General features: G+C 39.8%; 1 protein-coding gene across 7 annotated transcripts in view; it reads right to left on the bottom strand.

Moving 5' to 3' along the window:
• The window catches only part of BNC2 (basonuclin 2), a 429,804-nt gene that overhangs the window by 343,022 nt on the left and 69,108 nt on the right, over positions 1 to 17,674 (bottom strand). Inside the window, exon 1 of one of the 7 annotated variants that reach the window (XM_036331214.1) lies at positions 12,751 to 12,786. The exons of the other annotated variants lie outside the window; for them this stretch is intronic. Coding sequence (XP_036187107.1) covers positions 12,751 to 12,771 — 21 coding nt within the window. The 5' untranslated portion in view covers positions 12,772 to 12,786. Of the gene's footprint in view, positions 1 to 12,750; positions 12,787 to 17,674 lie in introns of those variants that run through there. 7 annotated transcript variants of the gene reach the window in all.

The following is a 17,674-nucleotide window of genomic DNA, read 5'->3' on the forward strand; positions in this document are numbered from 1 at the left end:
AATTAACATGACTTTTACATTAAGTACGAAATATCACTTACAAAAAAATCATGTTAGGTATCATTTCAATTTTATAAAATTAAAGATGCACAGAAAATATTCTGTAAGAATAGTTACAAAATGCCAAATAAAACGATTTCTAGGTAATGCCATTATAACTGATTTTTAATTTTGGGTAGCATTAATAATTTACATTTTCTAAAATAATTAGTATTTCTGTTACAAGGATAGAGTAGAATAAAAAAATAAATTTGTAGTCACTTCTCACTTCTCATCAAAGTAAAACACAAAAGAAAAATTTTTTGATCCAAATGAGAATTCTGGTTGTCTGAATTGTAGTTGCCTACTTTTACCTGGTAACATACGAGTGTTCCAATGTGCTGATTTCTCTATTTACCTGGGCTCCTTACCATTGCTGTTGTTCATGCCAGGAACATCCTTAACCACCCTTCTCAGACCCCTTCACCTCGATAACTCTAAGCATAAGGAGGAAGAGAGGTCAATCCCTCCAGGACCTCTTTGGCATTTCTGAATGTGCTGCTGGACTTTGGGATCCACTGCATTTATCACATGGTACTGCGGTTGTCTCCCCTAACAATTCTAAGACACGTTGAGCTTTAAGAAAGAAATGTTTCTCTTTTGTTCATCACTACAACCACTATACATCACAGCGCATAGTATGAACTTGATGTTTTTGAAAAATGAAAGCATTTATATATTAATGGACGAACGAAGACGTGCACAATCTGTCACAGAAGCTAAGCATACTTAATTCTTAGAAACAGTTACTCTCAAGTAAACCAGGGGTATGTGTGTCATGTAATGAAACTATCAGAGTGTAACCAGTGAGTACTTTAAACAAAAGACAGGTCTTATGTTGCTCCTGTGTTTAGAGTCCAAAGATCTGAATGCCTGAGTCTAGTAGAAAGTTAAATATATCCAATGACAGGGTATTAAATATGTTAATGTCTTAAATACACAACTTGCAAATAAACAGAAATATGGTGCAATTAAGAGAAACAATTAAAATAGAATTATATCCTATTTCCTGAACTTGGCCCCCAAAGATCAGATTTAGATGCTTCATAAGCTTTTAAAAAGTAAATAGAATGTTACATACACTGTTCACCATAAATCTTAACTTAGCATTCAAATTAAATCTAAACACAAACATACCCTAAAACCTCCTCCAACCCCACAAATACTCAGACAACCAAAACCTGATTTCCAGGACAGCAGTTTTACGGCAAGAGTACAGTATTTATGCTGAAGAGGCAAGTTATGCAAATTACAATGATGTATGCTTATGTCATATCTAAGCTTACTCCTTTGCATATTACACAAGGTTCAAGAGTCTACAAATTTATCCAAAGCTCAGGTAATCTAATGGAACAATTATACTCTTTAGAACACTTTTAATATTGATTTAGATTTAGGATCTAATTGGGAAGAGCTGATGAAAGCTTCAGACAATATGCACTGCTTTATATTATTTGCTTAGCACTTGATCATAACAGCTATACAACAAACTCAAATTAAAAATTAATTTATAAATTAAAACTTTATTTCAATATATATTTTTATTGGTTTCAGAGAGGAAGGGAGAGGGAGAGAGGGAGAGAAACATCAATGATGAGAAAGAATCATTGACTGGCTTCCTCCTGCACACCTCACACTGGGGATTGAGCCCACAACCCAGGCATGTGCCCTGACCGGGAATCAAACCATGACCTTCAGGTTTTTAGGTTGGCGTTCAACCACTGAGCCAAGCCAGCCAGGCTTTCACTTTATTTAAACCACCACTATATTCACTTTATTTTCATGCTGTTTAGAAATGTTTACAAAGAGTAATTCACATGAAATACCAAGGCCATGTTTCAACTAGATCATTAATAACCTTAGTTATTCAACAACCCAATTAGCCAAAAGTACATTGATAAATTTTCCAAACATAAATTTTAAAATGTTATGTTTTTTTATACACACACAAAAAAATTGGAAGATTTTTTAAAATAATTTAAAATTTCAAACACAGCTCAACTAACAGTGAAATAGCATCCACTTTTCTTGTTCCAAGAGGTTTGTCAAAAATTCAAAACTTTTGGTAAAAATCCTACTCCAAGAATGTGGAAGAGCATCACATGATAAGAAACAAGCATGCCTATCTTTTTAGTCCAAGAGCCTTTGCGGCCATGTGTTTCCAGCACTGCGATTTGGAGAACACCGTCCCAGTTGTGGGGTAGCTCATGGTATGATGGGGAAGACAGATAATTAGGGTTCAGGGTGCTCTGTGGGATTCTGCCCGGAGGTCTTAGTAGCAGCCCGGTGCTCCTCTCACCACTGAGTACTTGGACACCTACCACCACTAAAAATAAACAAGACAAAGCACTTTCAAGAATTTTTAAACCTACTCTGGAGTATCTTCCAAATGTACAAACAACTGCTCCACAGGGTACAAAGCATTAAGTGCCTTCAAGAAAAAGACAGCAAAACAGGAGGCGTACCTGGGAAACCACTATGGCTGGGACACAATTAGCAGAGGGTCTCAGGGAGAGATGTGGGGGAAAGACAGGCTGGCCTACGCTCAAGGAGGACCTGGAGCACAGAAAGCATCCAAAATAGATGAAGTTTTAGGAGCTGAATAGCAATACAGTCAGAGATGTTTTTAAAAGCCTCCAATTGGGGTCCCTCATTTGGAGGACCCTCTAATCCCAAAGAGTGGTGCCCTGGAGGGAAGCAGGGCAGTGAGATGGAAAAGGAGAAGAATGAGATGAATTCACTTTACCAACCACCTCTGCTTACTCACCACCACAGTATCCACGATGAGACTTTTTATTTTTTTAAGGAGGGGACAGCTCCAAGACGCCATGCAAACTAAAACAATCAACTTATAAAATTTGGCAAAGGAGGCAAGTGGGAGAAGAAAGAGGAAGAACACTATCACTTGAGTTTTTAACCCTGTGAGACCCCCAGAACCATGTTCACTGCTGGAAGCCGAGTCAGGTTCCTGTGCGCGTGCTTATGCTACACGGCATTTCATAAAGATGGCTTTCAGTGCATTTTGAAAAGGGATTTATTTGCTTGCACATGACAGAAAGAACTAGAACCTTAAACTCACCTTTGGCAAATCCAACTCCCACTAGGCAAAGTTAGTCTGTGTCCATCTTTAAGCCTCTCCTTGCAATGTAAGATTAAACTGCCCAAGCTTTACAGTATCCCCCTGGCAATGTTTCCATCCGGGCCTTCACCTCCTCTTCACTGTGGATGAGCAGCTGTTCTGCCTTTTCAGAAACCAGAATGAAAGAGTTAAGAGAAGTTCTCATGCAACCAGGAGACCACGGAGAGTGAAGCTGAATCAGGTGACTAATGAAGGTGGTAGAAGCTCTTGCTACGTATTTCTTTAAGGAGACAATTCAAGAGTGGATGCAGGTTTGGTAAGGCCTAAAGCTTCTACAATTGGGGGGGGGGGGGGCACTTTAAGAAAAAGCATTTAGAAATATATGCAAACTTTATAAAAAGGAAATGAATCATGTGGACATGCCAGGGCCCTTCCCATGGCCCCGAGGAAAATGTCCTTTGCGCACAGGCCCCTATTCAGAAGTACAGACCTAGGGCTCCATGACCTCCTCAGAAAACGGAAAAGAAGGTGGCCATCTCAGAAATCCGACACTGCTATTGTGATAGGAAGCAGCAGCTTCCCTGGATAGCACCCAAAGGGTTAAAATTGCTCAAGCAAATGCAGTTAGAAAGAGATGAGTGGCTTAGGCTGGCTGATTACTCTTAGAAGGATCTCATTTGACAGAGGTAAAATACAAAGGAAGTGTGTGCCAGTTTTTACAGAAAACATATGGGAACTTACCTAGGGAAATTTGCTTTCTCTTAACTAAACAAGGAGTCTTTTCAGGTATTCTGAGTTGAAATTGAGAAGGACATTTTTAATTACAGAGACTGTGGAGAAAGCATAAGCCACTGGAGAATGGTGACCATCATGCATTAATATTCAACTTGATTCCTGCGTAAGGGAGGTGGAAGAGACTGGAACAAGAGTTAAATTTTTACAAAGACCTGGCATACAAGGGAAGAAGAAAAGAAGGAAGGGAAAATGAGAGGGAAGAGAGAGAAGACAAGCACCAGACCCTCTGCTTGAATGAGCTTATAGGATAAACTTTTCTAAAAAGGAAGATTAACAAATTAATTTATCCCCCAAGCTATGGCTCCTCTCAAAAAAGAATCACAGCCAATATGAAATGTAAACTGCCCAGGCAAGAGCTCCCTTCTCTGTCCCAGATGTCCTGTGTAGTCAACGCTCCATGTGAATAAATGCTTGGAGGAAGCAAATTTATCAACACTGTCTAGCTCTGAACCCCTCTGCAGGGGGAGAGATGCCCCTGCACCAACATGTGGAGGGGTGAGCTGTGGTGGGTACAGGTGGGACAGGGGGATCAAAATCACAAAGGTCCGAAGGTCTTTGAGCAGCACTGCAATATTCCCAACCCCATGCTAGCCCTCCTCCCTCCTCCCCCACCCCAAAACCCAACTCCCCTCCCCAACTGCTACTAAGAAGAGACTGGAAAGAGTCAAAGATAGGACAACCAATGATCAAACAGGACAGGCTGGAGAGCAGTAAAGGTGATTCTAGGCTTCCTTGGGAATAATAAAGTGACAGAAGCGACAGAAAGAGCCAATTAGTACCTCCCCAGGCGAGAGGGCCAAGGCCAAGGAAAAGAATGGAATTAAGCACCAATTTTGCCAGGCTGCCTATTTCAGCAACATTACTCTTCACTGATATAAAACTGACAAACAAGGAAGCCAGAGTTACAAAATTTGCAAGAGTGGCTTGGGGGGTGGGGGGGAGAAGAGGAAGAGGTCAAAAGTTGGGGGACTACAACTAATTCTGCCTCCACCCTCCTGTGATCTTGAGTGAGTCACCTCAGAGCCCTCTTTAGTTGTCATTACTTTTCACTATAAAATTAAGAGTAGAGGAATGAAAGGCTGAGTCCTTCAGGTGTAGCATTCTATAATTCTAAAGACAGCCTGGGGCATGGACTATGGCACCAGACCACGTGGGTTCACAATACTAGCCGTCTGACATTGGGAAAGTTACTTGACCCCTCTGTTACTCAGTCTCCCCATCTTTACCTCGTGGAGCTGTCCTGCGGGTGAAATGTTATGCCAGCTATAAGCATGGCCGTGGGCTAATTTTGAATCCACTGCCTTTGGGGACAGGCATTTGTGTGGTTCATTGCCTTCCTGAAAAGTCCTTCCTCAGAGGGGCAAGTTCTCTGCCCACCACTTCCCAGGGTGCTTCCTTCCTAGGCCAGAGGTGGTCATTATTAATCAAGCACAGAATTCTCCCATTAGCCTAGACACAGCCCCAGAATCCTCAATAAATCAGAGCGCTCCCCCCCCAAAAAAAATGAGTCAGCCATATGTCAAATATGAATATTGTATTCCTTCATCGCTACTTCCCATTCGGTTCAAACTGGCTCAAACATAGTACACTCACAAACGCAGTTCAAGGGACTTCCTTTAAGTGGAAAGGGTCTTTACAAAACAGAATCTGCAGCCTGTAACTACTTTGTGACCACTGAACTGTGACTTCCAGTGCCATGGACCAAGAAAACATAGCTTCTCCAGAGGCATTTTTACATCGTTACCTATGGAAAATAACGGGTAACCGCAGGTGAACTGAGTTAGCTGAAACTATATGAAGAGGACGTTCTTCATTTTACAGTCCCCGGTCTACGCAAGGTGTAGAGAGCAAATTCTTAGTGACAAAGTGGTGGGATGAAGAGAAAAGAGAATCCTTTAAGCAAGGTCAGTGTTCAGCAAATTTGATTCAGGCAAAGATCAGAGGGTGCGAAAGGAAAGAAAATAACTCCTTCACTTACCCACACCCTGCTGGACTTCACCTCAGGATCATCCCAAAGTCCTCCCTCTCAACATAGCCAACAAGCAGGGCCTCCCTTCTCTTCCCCGGCCTCAGCTGAGACCAACTCCACCTCCCACACACTCCTCAAACCAAGCCCCTCGCTCCTCTGTCACCCTCCTCCATTACCACCTGACTAAATTGTAGTAAAAGCCTCTGGTCTTGCTCCTCTTAAATCCATCCTACAATCAAATCTCTCCTATCATTCTCTTGCCTAAAACCCAAAGGGTTTGGGTAGGTTTTTTGCATGCAATAATATGGATGAATCTTTAAAAGTCCTACACTAAGGGATAGAAGCCAGACTGAATAATTACTGACTGTATGATTCTATTTATATGACATTCTGAAAAAGGCAAAACTTTGAGAACAAAAAACAGCAACAACACTTCAGTGGTTGTCAGGGGCTGGGGTGAGAGGAGGAGTTAGTCACTCAGGAGCACTAAGGATTTTAGGGGGTGTGGTCAATGTTCTTCATCTGGACTGTGCGGTGGTTTCCGGATTTCCATCCAACACGCCAAATGATACACTAAAATGGGTCAATTTTTATTGTGTACAAATTATAATTTAGTTTCGGGGAAACTGCAAGGACTCTCTGTCTATGGGTTCTGGGCGTTACGGACCTGTCTGTCCAGCCGGTGTGCTCAGTGGTTGAGCTTCGACCTGGGGACCAGGAGGTCACCGTTTTGATTCCTGGTCAGGGCACATACCCCCGGGTTGCAGGCTTGATCCCCAGTAGGGGGTATGCAGGAATCATCATTGATGTTTCTATCTCTCCCTCCCCCTCTTCCTTCCTCTCTGAAATAAAATATTTTTTTTTTAAAAAAAGAGGAGAGATCTAGATTATAATCCCAACTCTATTAGTAACAAAATTATGTACCAACACTGTGTCTCTATGACACGCCCTATAAAATAGGGTTAATAATACTTCCTTCTTCACAGGGTGGTTCTGAGAGTCAAAGGAAAAACAAACTTTAAAAAGTACTTTGAAAAATCCATCATATCAGCTATATACTCGGTATGCATGCACCAGGCACTCTGGTAAGAGCTTTACATGAATCTTCTCATACAATTCTCACAACAACCTACTGGGTAAGTACCAGTACAGTCTCCATTTCACAGAATAATACTGACACATACAGCAGCCAAATAACTTATTCAAGGCCATGCAAATTGTAAGCAGTGAAGTCAGTGTTTGAATTCAAAAAGTGTAACTCCGTAGGTCAAGTTCTTCAAAATCTTTTCACTACCTTGTCTTCTTTCCTCAGAGAACAGAAGACAGGGGTCACTGAGAAGTTGAACTAACTTAATTCACTATGACTACACATAGTAACCAGTTAGTTTTACCAGGACATTTATAGTTTTTTGGAAAAAGGACAGAGATGCACAATGTCCAGAGATCCAAGGCGCTAAGACCATTCCAGACTATAGGAAGAACCAAAAAAAAAAGTAGGTGTGTGTGTGGGGGGGGGGGGGGTCGGGAGGAGGGGGAAGGTGGGTATCAAATACATTCAATTATTTTATACTAGTAAGTAAAAGCATGAGCACCAGGAAAGAACCAACTAATAAACAAAATTCACTTTGCAAGAATAGTGAAGGAATGGTATTTATCATGAGTGCATAAAAAAGCAAGAGTGCCATAAAAACAAAACATGTAGAGCCAACAAACTTCACTGATATTTTCAGTACCATGGACCCTGCAAGTTAATAACAGTGTTTGCTGAGGTCTGATTTCACAAGGAATTCCATATGGGACAGGAACAGGAGAGCTTAATAAGGATGTATAACACAACAGCAAAGCGATTAGTTAACTAAAATAAGTAGGTTCCTCTCCAAATATAATCCACTCAGAAGGACACATTTAGAGCATTCGTATCTCATTAGAGGTATTCAGTGAGAAAGATTCTCGATACCAAGCAGTCCTAATTATAATTCATCTTAGGAAATAAAAAGAGTTTTCTTTACTAACAGGGAGAATCAACTTCAAGAAACAGCTTAAATATAGTAATAGGACTGCAAACAAAGTCTGACACCAAAGCAAATCTTATAGCTCAAAGAAGTATCAGTACCAACTAAAAACCGAATAACCACTCTAATAATGCATTCTTAGACTATGTCCCAACATCTCTGTGTCCCCCGTCACACCCTTCACCAAGGGACAGCCAGTGGTGACAAGGAGGTGGTCAAGAAGAGGACTTCCCTGGCAGGACAGTACTTGTTTGGGGAGGGTCAGCTCTAGTTTTCAATCTGACCAGAAAGGAGGCCATGCCTCTCGTTTCTGGAAACAGAAAATGCTTTAAATGATACATATAGTTATAGACTAAGAAATACTTTACGAATCTGAAGGGAAAATAAAAGGAGGGGCATGATTAAAGCATAGAAACATTTTATTAGATAGAAATTAGATTGGCCTCAGGTTACAGAAAATCCAGTTTTTAAGAACTTAAATAATTATTAGTTCTCTCCCAGAACAAGTATTCAGAGGTAGCAATGCAGTGCAGGGTGTTGGGGATAAGGACTCTGCTTTTCTTATTGCAATGTCTTTTCTGTCTTCATGCTTGCTCACTGCCTCACCAAGCATCACAGCCAACATTCAAGCAGCAATGACTTCCCATTCCAGATGGGAAACCTGCACTACTCTCTCCCAGCAGACTTCCTCCTACAAATTATTGGACAAAACTTAGCCACATATCTACTCTTAAAACAACCACTGACAAGGGAAATGGCACCGTTGTGCCAACTTTTTAAAATATTAATCTTGAGATAACTCCTCTCTTTGCTGAGATCAAGGGCTTTCCTGTTCCCATCCCACAACTTCAGCCACTTGAGGAGAGAGAGGTGGGATGGCTTTTAGGGTAGGCATCGGTTTTGATCTCAACCTTTTTTTTTTCAAATCCCACTATTAAAGGGCAGTTTAATGTAAAGAAGTCAACAGTTAGCATCACTCTCTAGAGCTGGGTCCCTGTCAGTTCAGAGAACATTCCACCATTAGACAAACAGGGGAACCAGAACGCAATGAACGATTTTACTAGTTAGATGAGTCAGAGTCAGTCAAGCAAAGTAGCTTTTAAAAAGCACAATTTCTCAGCCAACAGTGTGTATCAGAAGAAGCAGTGTCAGTTCTCTTCAACTTTATGCTTCTCAATATGATATAGTTGACCAATCCTATCCAATCTCACCTTTTTACTCACTCTCTGCTTTAGTGAATGAGGAGGGTGGGAAAACATACTAGAGTTTACACATATCAATCACCCCATTTTAGTGTTTAATTAGCTGTCTTTATTCATTTAGGCATTTTTTCCCTTCCTAGAAAAGCAGTCAATGTCAAATTACAAGAGTTTATCTGATTTTAAAAAAATACCCCCCATGCAAGATAACTATCTCATTTTTAAGCTAAACTGTATCACACCTTCCTCCCAAACACAAATCTTTTCCACCTCTGTACTTTTGGGTTGTACTTTCCTATCTTAACATCTGCTTTGGGAATTAATGCTACTATTCCTGTCATTCAAATTTCATCAGACGAAATGCAGGTTCTGTATCAAATATCCCTGTTTCCCCCAGTGGATAGCCCAAGACTTTGAATCATTCTTCACAGGGTCCATTCACTGTCCAGTTCTATACCTCCATGAGGCCTTCAGCAGAAGAAAGATGCAATGCTCTATAAAAGTCCCCAGACTTTTTTGAGACTAAAAGGACAGCTGACTATAGCACTTTTGCCCCCTTTAAAGCAGTGCAGGTAGAAAAGAATAGCAAAGGAAGTGGGAAGGCTCAAGAGAAAATGGTAAGGAGGGCTGAACCTCTGACTGGTTTCTCTATACTCTAGAGATGTCTGACCAGCATGCATCTATACACAACTGAACAGACACAAACAAATGATGGTTGTTAAATATGACCTTTAAAAAAAAAACATACTCTAGAAGTCACTGAAATACGGAAACATTTTGGAGACTGAGCCATCTGATGACAATTACAGGAATCCTGCAAGGGAAAAGAATGTTCAGAGAAGTCCAGACAGCCATGCAATTATAAATCCTACCTCAGCCCCAGAGTCCTCCCTCTCCACACCCTCCACATCACTGGCAGTGAGAGGTGAATGGTGATGCTATTACTCCACATTCCCGGGCTGATCCTGAGGGAGAGGCATGCTCTCACACTCTGTTCCAGAGAGCTCATCACGATTTTGGTTTGCTGGGTTTCCTTATCCTTTGAGGTAAGACACTTCATGATTGTCATGAGTTTGATTCCCAAGGTTGTGAGGCTTTGATTCACAGTAAAGAAATGATTAAAAAGGCAAACCACTGAAAAAGTTAGCATGAAACTAAACTTTTTTCCATGCTCCTTTATTCCCTGATTTGATCCTTGTGGGAATTTGGTGAAGGTTTGAAAAGTAAGAATAGTGGTGGGGAGGCAAAAAGGAGCTAATATTTACTGAGCACCTCCAAGACCAAGCCCTTTCAGGATTAAGAAATCTTGCAAAGGGAGATTATTTACAATAGCTGAGATATGAAAACAGCCTAAGTGTCCACCAACAGATGTACGGATAAAGATGTGGACAATGAAATACTATTCAGCCATAAAAAAAGAAATACTGTCATTTGCAACAATATGAATGCATCTTTAGAGTATCATGCTAAGTGAAATCACTCATACAGAAAAGGATAAAACCATATGATTTCACTCATATGTAGACTACAAAAGAAGAAACAAATGAACAACAACATAAAACAGACAAAATCAGAGATATGGATAACAGATTGTTGGTTACAAGAAAGTAAGTAGTGTGGGGCAAGAACAAAATGGGTAAAAGGGGGGTCAATTATATGGTGATGGATGAAAACTAGACTTTTTGGTGGTGAGCATGCTATAATGCGTACAGATATCAAATTATGATGTACACCTGAAACTTATATGTTATCAATCAATGCTACTTCAATTACAAAAAAAAAAAAACAAAAAAGGATCCTTGCAAAAAAGATGGCATCCCAATTTAATGAAAACTAAGATTGAGAGGAGCAACTTAACCAACCCCATATTGCTCATATGGTATACTTCCTTCCAGTGTTTCATATTTCATCTGTATTCACACATATATGTGTCACAAAGTTGGAGGCAGGCAATTTTAGTTTTGTGCTCGCTTCTTTTCAATTAATATATTATGAGTTTATTTCCATGTCATCAAAAATTCCTCAAAAGTCAGATCTTCTAAATAACTACATCAGAATAGATTTCATAAACAAAGTCTTCCAACTTAAAGCCCTGTGTTGACAGGATTAGGAAACATAAAATATTTGAAATATTATATATTCCATGTAGATGTCTAAGGAAACAAGGAAGTTCAGGATATTTCTGAACAATGAAACATGATTTTGCAAAATCCCTGCTATTTCAAGAGGATGTGCTTCAGCAGAATCACATTTGACAAATCAACACAAACACACAAAATGTACAAATTTCAAAATTAGAATTGCAAATTCAATTATGTTGTACTAGTGCCTTTTGTGGAGCTCTATGGAAGTCAAACATATCAAACATTTTGGAAATTTATTTAAATAGAGTCATGATAAGTTGAGTACTTACTTCAATTTGTTAGCAAAAGGTGGGCTTCTACAACATGGTGCATACCAAAGAACTGTTTGACTATCTTATAAAACATGGTGGTGGTAGTAGTAATAGCAACAATAAAAGTAAAAATGAGCCCGGGATAGAGTGTTGGCCTGCAGACTGAAGCGTCAAGGGCATATGCCTCGGTTGCAAGCTCAATCCCTGGCCCTGCTCAGGGCTTGTGCAGGCGGCAACCAAGTGATATGTCTCTCTCACATCAATGTTTCTCTGTGTGTATGTGTGTCTCTCCCGCTCCCTTCCACTCTCTCTAACAATCAATGGAAAAATATCCTCGGGTGAGAATTAACAACAAAAAAGTAAAGATGATAATGATAGTGACAATGACTTTCATTTATTATGCCTTTTTTTCCATCTCTTTCTCTGTTCCTAACCCTAAATATAGATATTTTGAATTTGATTCTCTCTAAATCCCGTAAGGTAAGTACTATTCTTATCCCTACAAAGTAATAAGCAACTTGAACTCAGAAAACTTGGGTTCAAGTCCATTCTTGGTTCTAATGAGCTGGAAATAATCTCATCTCACTAGATATCCAATTCCTTCCCGTATAATAGGAGGGTTGGGGCTGAGGGCATTGTAGATTAAATGAGCTCTGAAGGTCTATGAATTTGACAATCACCTGGAAATATATATGTGCCCCTCCCAATCCATGGCAAACACACATCACTAAATAATCATGTCAAATGTCATTATGGGTTCACAATCTATCACAGCACAGCCCATTAGAGAGTTATTAACAATCAACACATGTTAGTTTTCAAAAGAGACTTCCTTGGCCTCCCAAGGTGTGCACTACGTAAGTGTCACAAAAGACCAAAAGCTGAACCTTGCCAACTCTAGAAATTTGAACCCTAAAATGAGTTTAATCTGTCAATACCTGAGATTCAACTAAAAACTCTCAAATAAAACTGGGGTTCCTTGCCATCCCAAAAGCTGGCTGACTTGGTCATATAGCTCTACCAATAGCTGCACAGACCAACCAAAACAAAAGGTACAAACTTAGTCTGCCAGGCTAGGGCATGAAAATCCATGCCGGGTCCCAGGAAAGGAAGGAGGGTGATCCCACCAGAGAGAAGGCTGTCTCCAGAAGGAAAGCATGAACCCTCCATGGGGAGGTGGGGGGAGGAGGTCCAAATCCTGATTTTATCTCACCCTGCTCCTGTGTATTACGATAATGTTTTAGCTCAGTGAAAGTAATTACCAGCCAGGCTCTCCAATCCATCAATTCACCCTGGGCATCCCTGCTGATTCTTTCTTTGGTCTCTAGGACCCAAGAATTCCTTTTGTTGATCTGGAAGTGTGAAAGAAAGGTTAGTTGTTACTAGTTTCTCTCTTTGAATTCTAAATTTCTGCCAAGTAATTAGGAAAAGAAAATGAATAACTATTTTCACGCTTTTTTTAAGAAAAGCTATAAAGGTTAGTGTAGGCACAGGCTCTCACAAAAATAAGATTAAAACCATACATCTTTGACCTCCCTCTTCCAAGTAAAATGGACAAATGCAATTTGGCACCTGGCTCTGAACTCAGGGATTTGATCCAAATCACCTCCATTCAGATTTAGGTAGTTTGCCAAGAGTAGCTTAGTCAATAAATGAAACATATATGGACTTACAAAACAAACACTTTCCTATATCCCCACAAGGATCCTAATGGAAGGTATTATTAGTATCCCCATTTTACAGATGAGGTTAACAACATTAAGAGGTTAAAAATACTAACCATACAATCACACTTATAAGTAGCAAAGCAGTCTTCTGAGTCCGAACACTAATCTTTTATGCAATTTTTCCAAGTAACTATAGCAGGTTATGGTTTAAAGAAATTCCCCCAACTGGAAGTAACAGTCAAAACTATACTAAGGGCTTTATGAATTACAAGGGAATCCTGAATGTATCCACCCAGCAGGCAGATGTTCATTTTGCATTCTCCACTAAACTATATAGATATGATATAGGAAATTCTATAATTACGCCTACAATTCCCCCTGCTACCCTACATATCCACTTCCATTGCACAAATGCAATGAATGGGCACCATAGCTAATAAAGATTTACCTAGAGAACATAGACATGGGGGGTAGAAGGTAAAGAACCATGTGGCAGGAACAACAAGAGTGAACTTTTTCTGCCATTTAAGGTATAAACACAATTACTTCTATTGTTCACCAGCAAACCCAATGAGAAGGTCACCTGTTACTGTACCACCAATCCAAATGGCAGGTGGCTCAGAAAACTATAGAAACATTAACTTTGTTTTTTATTGTCCAGAACCAAGACTCCAGGATCTGCGATTAGAATAGGCAATATCTGACTCCTTAGGCTTATCAGACGAGATCGGGCGCGTTCAGGGTGGTGTGGCCGTAGACCTCCTTAGGCTTATCAACATCAGCTAAAACACACACACACACACACAAACACACACACATTTCCCTTTTTTGATTCTATAAGTGATACACTCTAGCTCAGCCGTGGGCAAACTACGGCCCGCGGGCCGAATCCGGCCCGTTTGAAATGAATAAAACTAAAAAAAAAAAGACCATACCCTTTTATGTAATGATGTTTACTTTGAATTTATATTAGTTCACACAAACACTCCATCCATGCTTTTGTTCCGGCCCTCCGGTCCAGTTTAAGAACCCATTGTGGCCCTCGAGTCAAAAAGTTTGCCCACTCCTGCTAGCTGTAGAAAATCTTAAAATTGCAGAGAAACACACAGAAACAGAAAACAGTCATCATCCCAGTACCCAGAGGCAACCACTGATGACATACTGGCCTATTTCCTTCCAGTATTTTTTCCCTGACAGCTAGACTATTTTAAATAGTTCCTTTTCTACAGAAAACAAAATTAGTTCCTTCAGACAAAACAAGAAGAGAAATGTAGCCTATAAAAATTAATTCCACTGTATTGATAAATTCGAATTTCTTGAGTAAAATCTTAAAGAGAACTACAGCAAAAATACTTGTCAATCCTTTGAAAAGCTCAGTCAGGTCACCACCATCTGACTCCCTGCAGCCGTACGGCCCGCGGGCCGGATCCGGCCCGTTCGGCTGTTCTATCCAACTCGTGGAGCCGAAAGAGCCCAGGGTTCTCTTGCTCTCCCCTCCGCTCCTTCACCAGCAGCAGTGTTAACATGGCAACGTCGGAAACACGGCCGCAGCTCCTTCTTCTGAGTCCAGTTTAAGAACGCATTGTGGCCCTCGAGTCAAAAAGTTTGCCCACCCCTGCCCTAGGGCTTCAAACACAAAGCCAGGAGAAACAACCATCTACAAGGAGCACAAAGCAAAACTCTTGTGGGACAAGGTTTTATCTTTCAGAACTTTATTTTCTAAAGTCTCATCTTTGCACCGAAACTACTAACCCTGTGATCCTGATGGGGCTCAGGACACCCAAATGAAGCTCCCTGGCACACTATCTTCACACGAAGGAGAAAATGGCAGGAGCAGGAAGGTCACCTTCACTTTCCCCTACTGTTTCCCTAACACAGGCCATAAAATTTCATAGATATGTATGCCCTTTCTATACCCAGAGGAAAGGAACATCCTCACCTCCAAAGACAAAGGGATACAGAAAAGAATCCCAGCACACAAGGCTAAGTTTCCCCCAGCTCACTACAATCGCCTCCCATTCCTGCACCCATCCCACTCCTCCACAACTGTGTACCCTTCATCAGACCTGGCATAACACAGTCAGCTCTGTTTCTTTTGGTCTTCATTTCCTTATGACTATTCCTAGGTTGAGTAAAACTCACATTAAATAAATGTGTATGCTTCCCTCCTGTTAATCTGTCTTTGTCAGTTTAATTTTCAGTCCCAGCCAGGGATCCTAAGAGGGTCAAGGAAAACAGATTCCTCCCCTACAGTCCTATCAGTGAGAAAAGGAACGCCTCACCCAAAGAAGAAACTATAGAGAGGGGAGCAAAACCCCGTCTTCTTCAAAAATATGTACTTCTAGAAGATATGTTGGAAATATTTAAGTTTGGTATAGGTGCCTTTTCTGCACAGGTATAATAAATAAACAAGTAGCACAGCCTCCATCCTCTAATTTGAAATGCATGGCTCACAAGTAAGGCCAGTCACGTCTAACAAAAAGTTGAAAGCACACTGAAAAATAGAGACTGAAATGGAACCAGTGACTTTGATAATGCTTAGAAGAGCCACTAGATCCATACATAAAGTTTGCATCACATAGTTTGCATCAATTTCATTGATCCTGTATTTCTAAGGTACCTATTTAAGAAGGGCTCATATAGAAAAAAGTACTTTTGTATTAGTTACTGCTAGATAAACCCAAGTTTTAAATAATCTTCAGTACAACAGACATGGAATTTTATTCCCCATAGCCTAGTGATTTTAAATGCCCTGTGACCCTCTTAAGCACTGCCAACATCAACATCTGGTACCTGGCACAGAGAAAATAGATTCTAAAAGGTTTTTATACGTATATATAAACCTTTCATTTTCATCATGTGCTTCAAATATGTTTCTAAGATAGTTTTCTTTCTCCTCTTTCTGATATACAAAAGAAGTAAAAGGCTTTTCTATCAGATAGCTGCATTATGTTTTAGAAGCAGAAGGGAAGAATAGTTCCAAAAATCAAACGATTGTTAAGGTTTTATCATCCTCCCCCAAAAGAAGTGATTATATTCAATATAATGAAGGCCTGAGACCTGACCGGATGAGAGAAAACCAAAAAATTATTTTAGTTATCTCCCCACAAATATACATACTTGTAGAAACAACTTTAGAATCCAAGGCATATCCTCTTCATCAGCGATTTTCAACCTGTGTGCCACAAGAATTTTTTAAACTTGCAATACCTATGATTCAGTCAGGGGCACTTACCTCTTTTCTCTTAGATTGTCAAATTTAAAAAAAAAAAATGATAGTAGCCAACATAATAGCGGTCTGGTTTTAAATAAATCAAAATTATACCTATTTTTTGTCAGATCAGCAAAAAATGTATTTTTTGGTGTGCCTCATAATTTTAGCAATTAGTTTATATGTGCCATGAGATTTAAAAAGTTTGAAATTCACTGCTCTACACAACTCACTGCATTTCTTTTATTTTTTTCTTCCTCTTTTATTTTCTCATGTAAGCTTTTTATGACCTTCAAATCCCTCCAAAATTATAGCAATAACAACAATCACACTATTGATAATCAAGATATTCATTACCTTTAAATCAGTGGGTCTCAACCTTGGCTGCACATTAGAATCACCTGGGAATCTTTTTAAAATCCTGATTTCTGGGCCTCATCCTCCGGAAATTCTGTTTCTTTGTTATGGGGTAGGGCCACAACATTAGTAACAAAGAAACAGAATTTCCGGAGGATGAGGCCCAGAAATCAGGATTTTAAAAAGATTCCCAGGTGATTCTAATGTGCAGCCAAGGTTGAGACCCACTGCTTTAAATGCTGAACTTTAGCAAACAAGCTTCATTGGAAAACCTCCAAAGAATGCAAGCTCATTCATTAAACCTTAAATACTAACCTAGAAAGTTTCAAGTGACTTTTAAGTAATTAAGGTGATAACCAAAGCTGACCATACTTTACAAAGAAGTGAATGAGAAAACAATAGGTGGGGGAGCTAATATATTTTATTCTAAGACACCTACTTTAATTTAAAACAGAAACACAGAAAGAAGAAATTAACACTACCTCCCAATTATAAGTTTGTTGAAATAAAGGAATAATCCTCTATTGTATAGCTTTAAGACAGTCACCTGAGGTTCATTTCTATATAAACTTCTGTCTCTCTTTAGTTTTGGCTCAAGTCTACAGTTATCATTACATACGTAAAACAGCCCATAAAAGTTTTCCCCTTAATTTCAATATCATCAACTCCTAATACAGGAGACATGCAATGGGCAGCCCACAGCTAATGCATCAGTTTTTTCACAAGCACTCATGTTACACCACACGCCTGCTTAGTATCCAAAATAAAATGACTGTCTTCTGCATTAGAGAAATTTTCTCAAAGAAAAAAAACATGGCCATCATTCATTTCCTGGCCAAACATACTCAAGGAAACTCTGCATTGGGGCCGGTTAGAGTGCAAATATATTAGCTGCGACTTCAGCAAATGCCTGTCATGTTGAATAGCATGAAGAAGAGAGATAGTAATTAT

This window comes from Myotis myotis, unplaced genomic scaffold, assembly GCF_014108235.1.
Source record: "Myotis myotis isolate mMyoMyo1 unplaced genomic scaffold, mMyoMyo1.p scaffold_m19_p_12, whole genome shotgun sequence".
In the NCBI taxonomy this organism is placed as follows: domain Eukaryota; kingdom Metazoa; phylum Chordata; class Mammalia; order Chiroptera; family Vespertilionidae; genus Myotis; species Myotis myotis.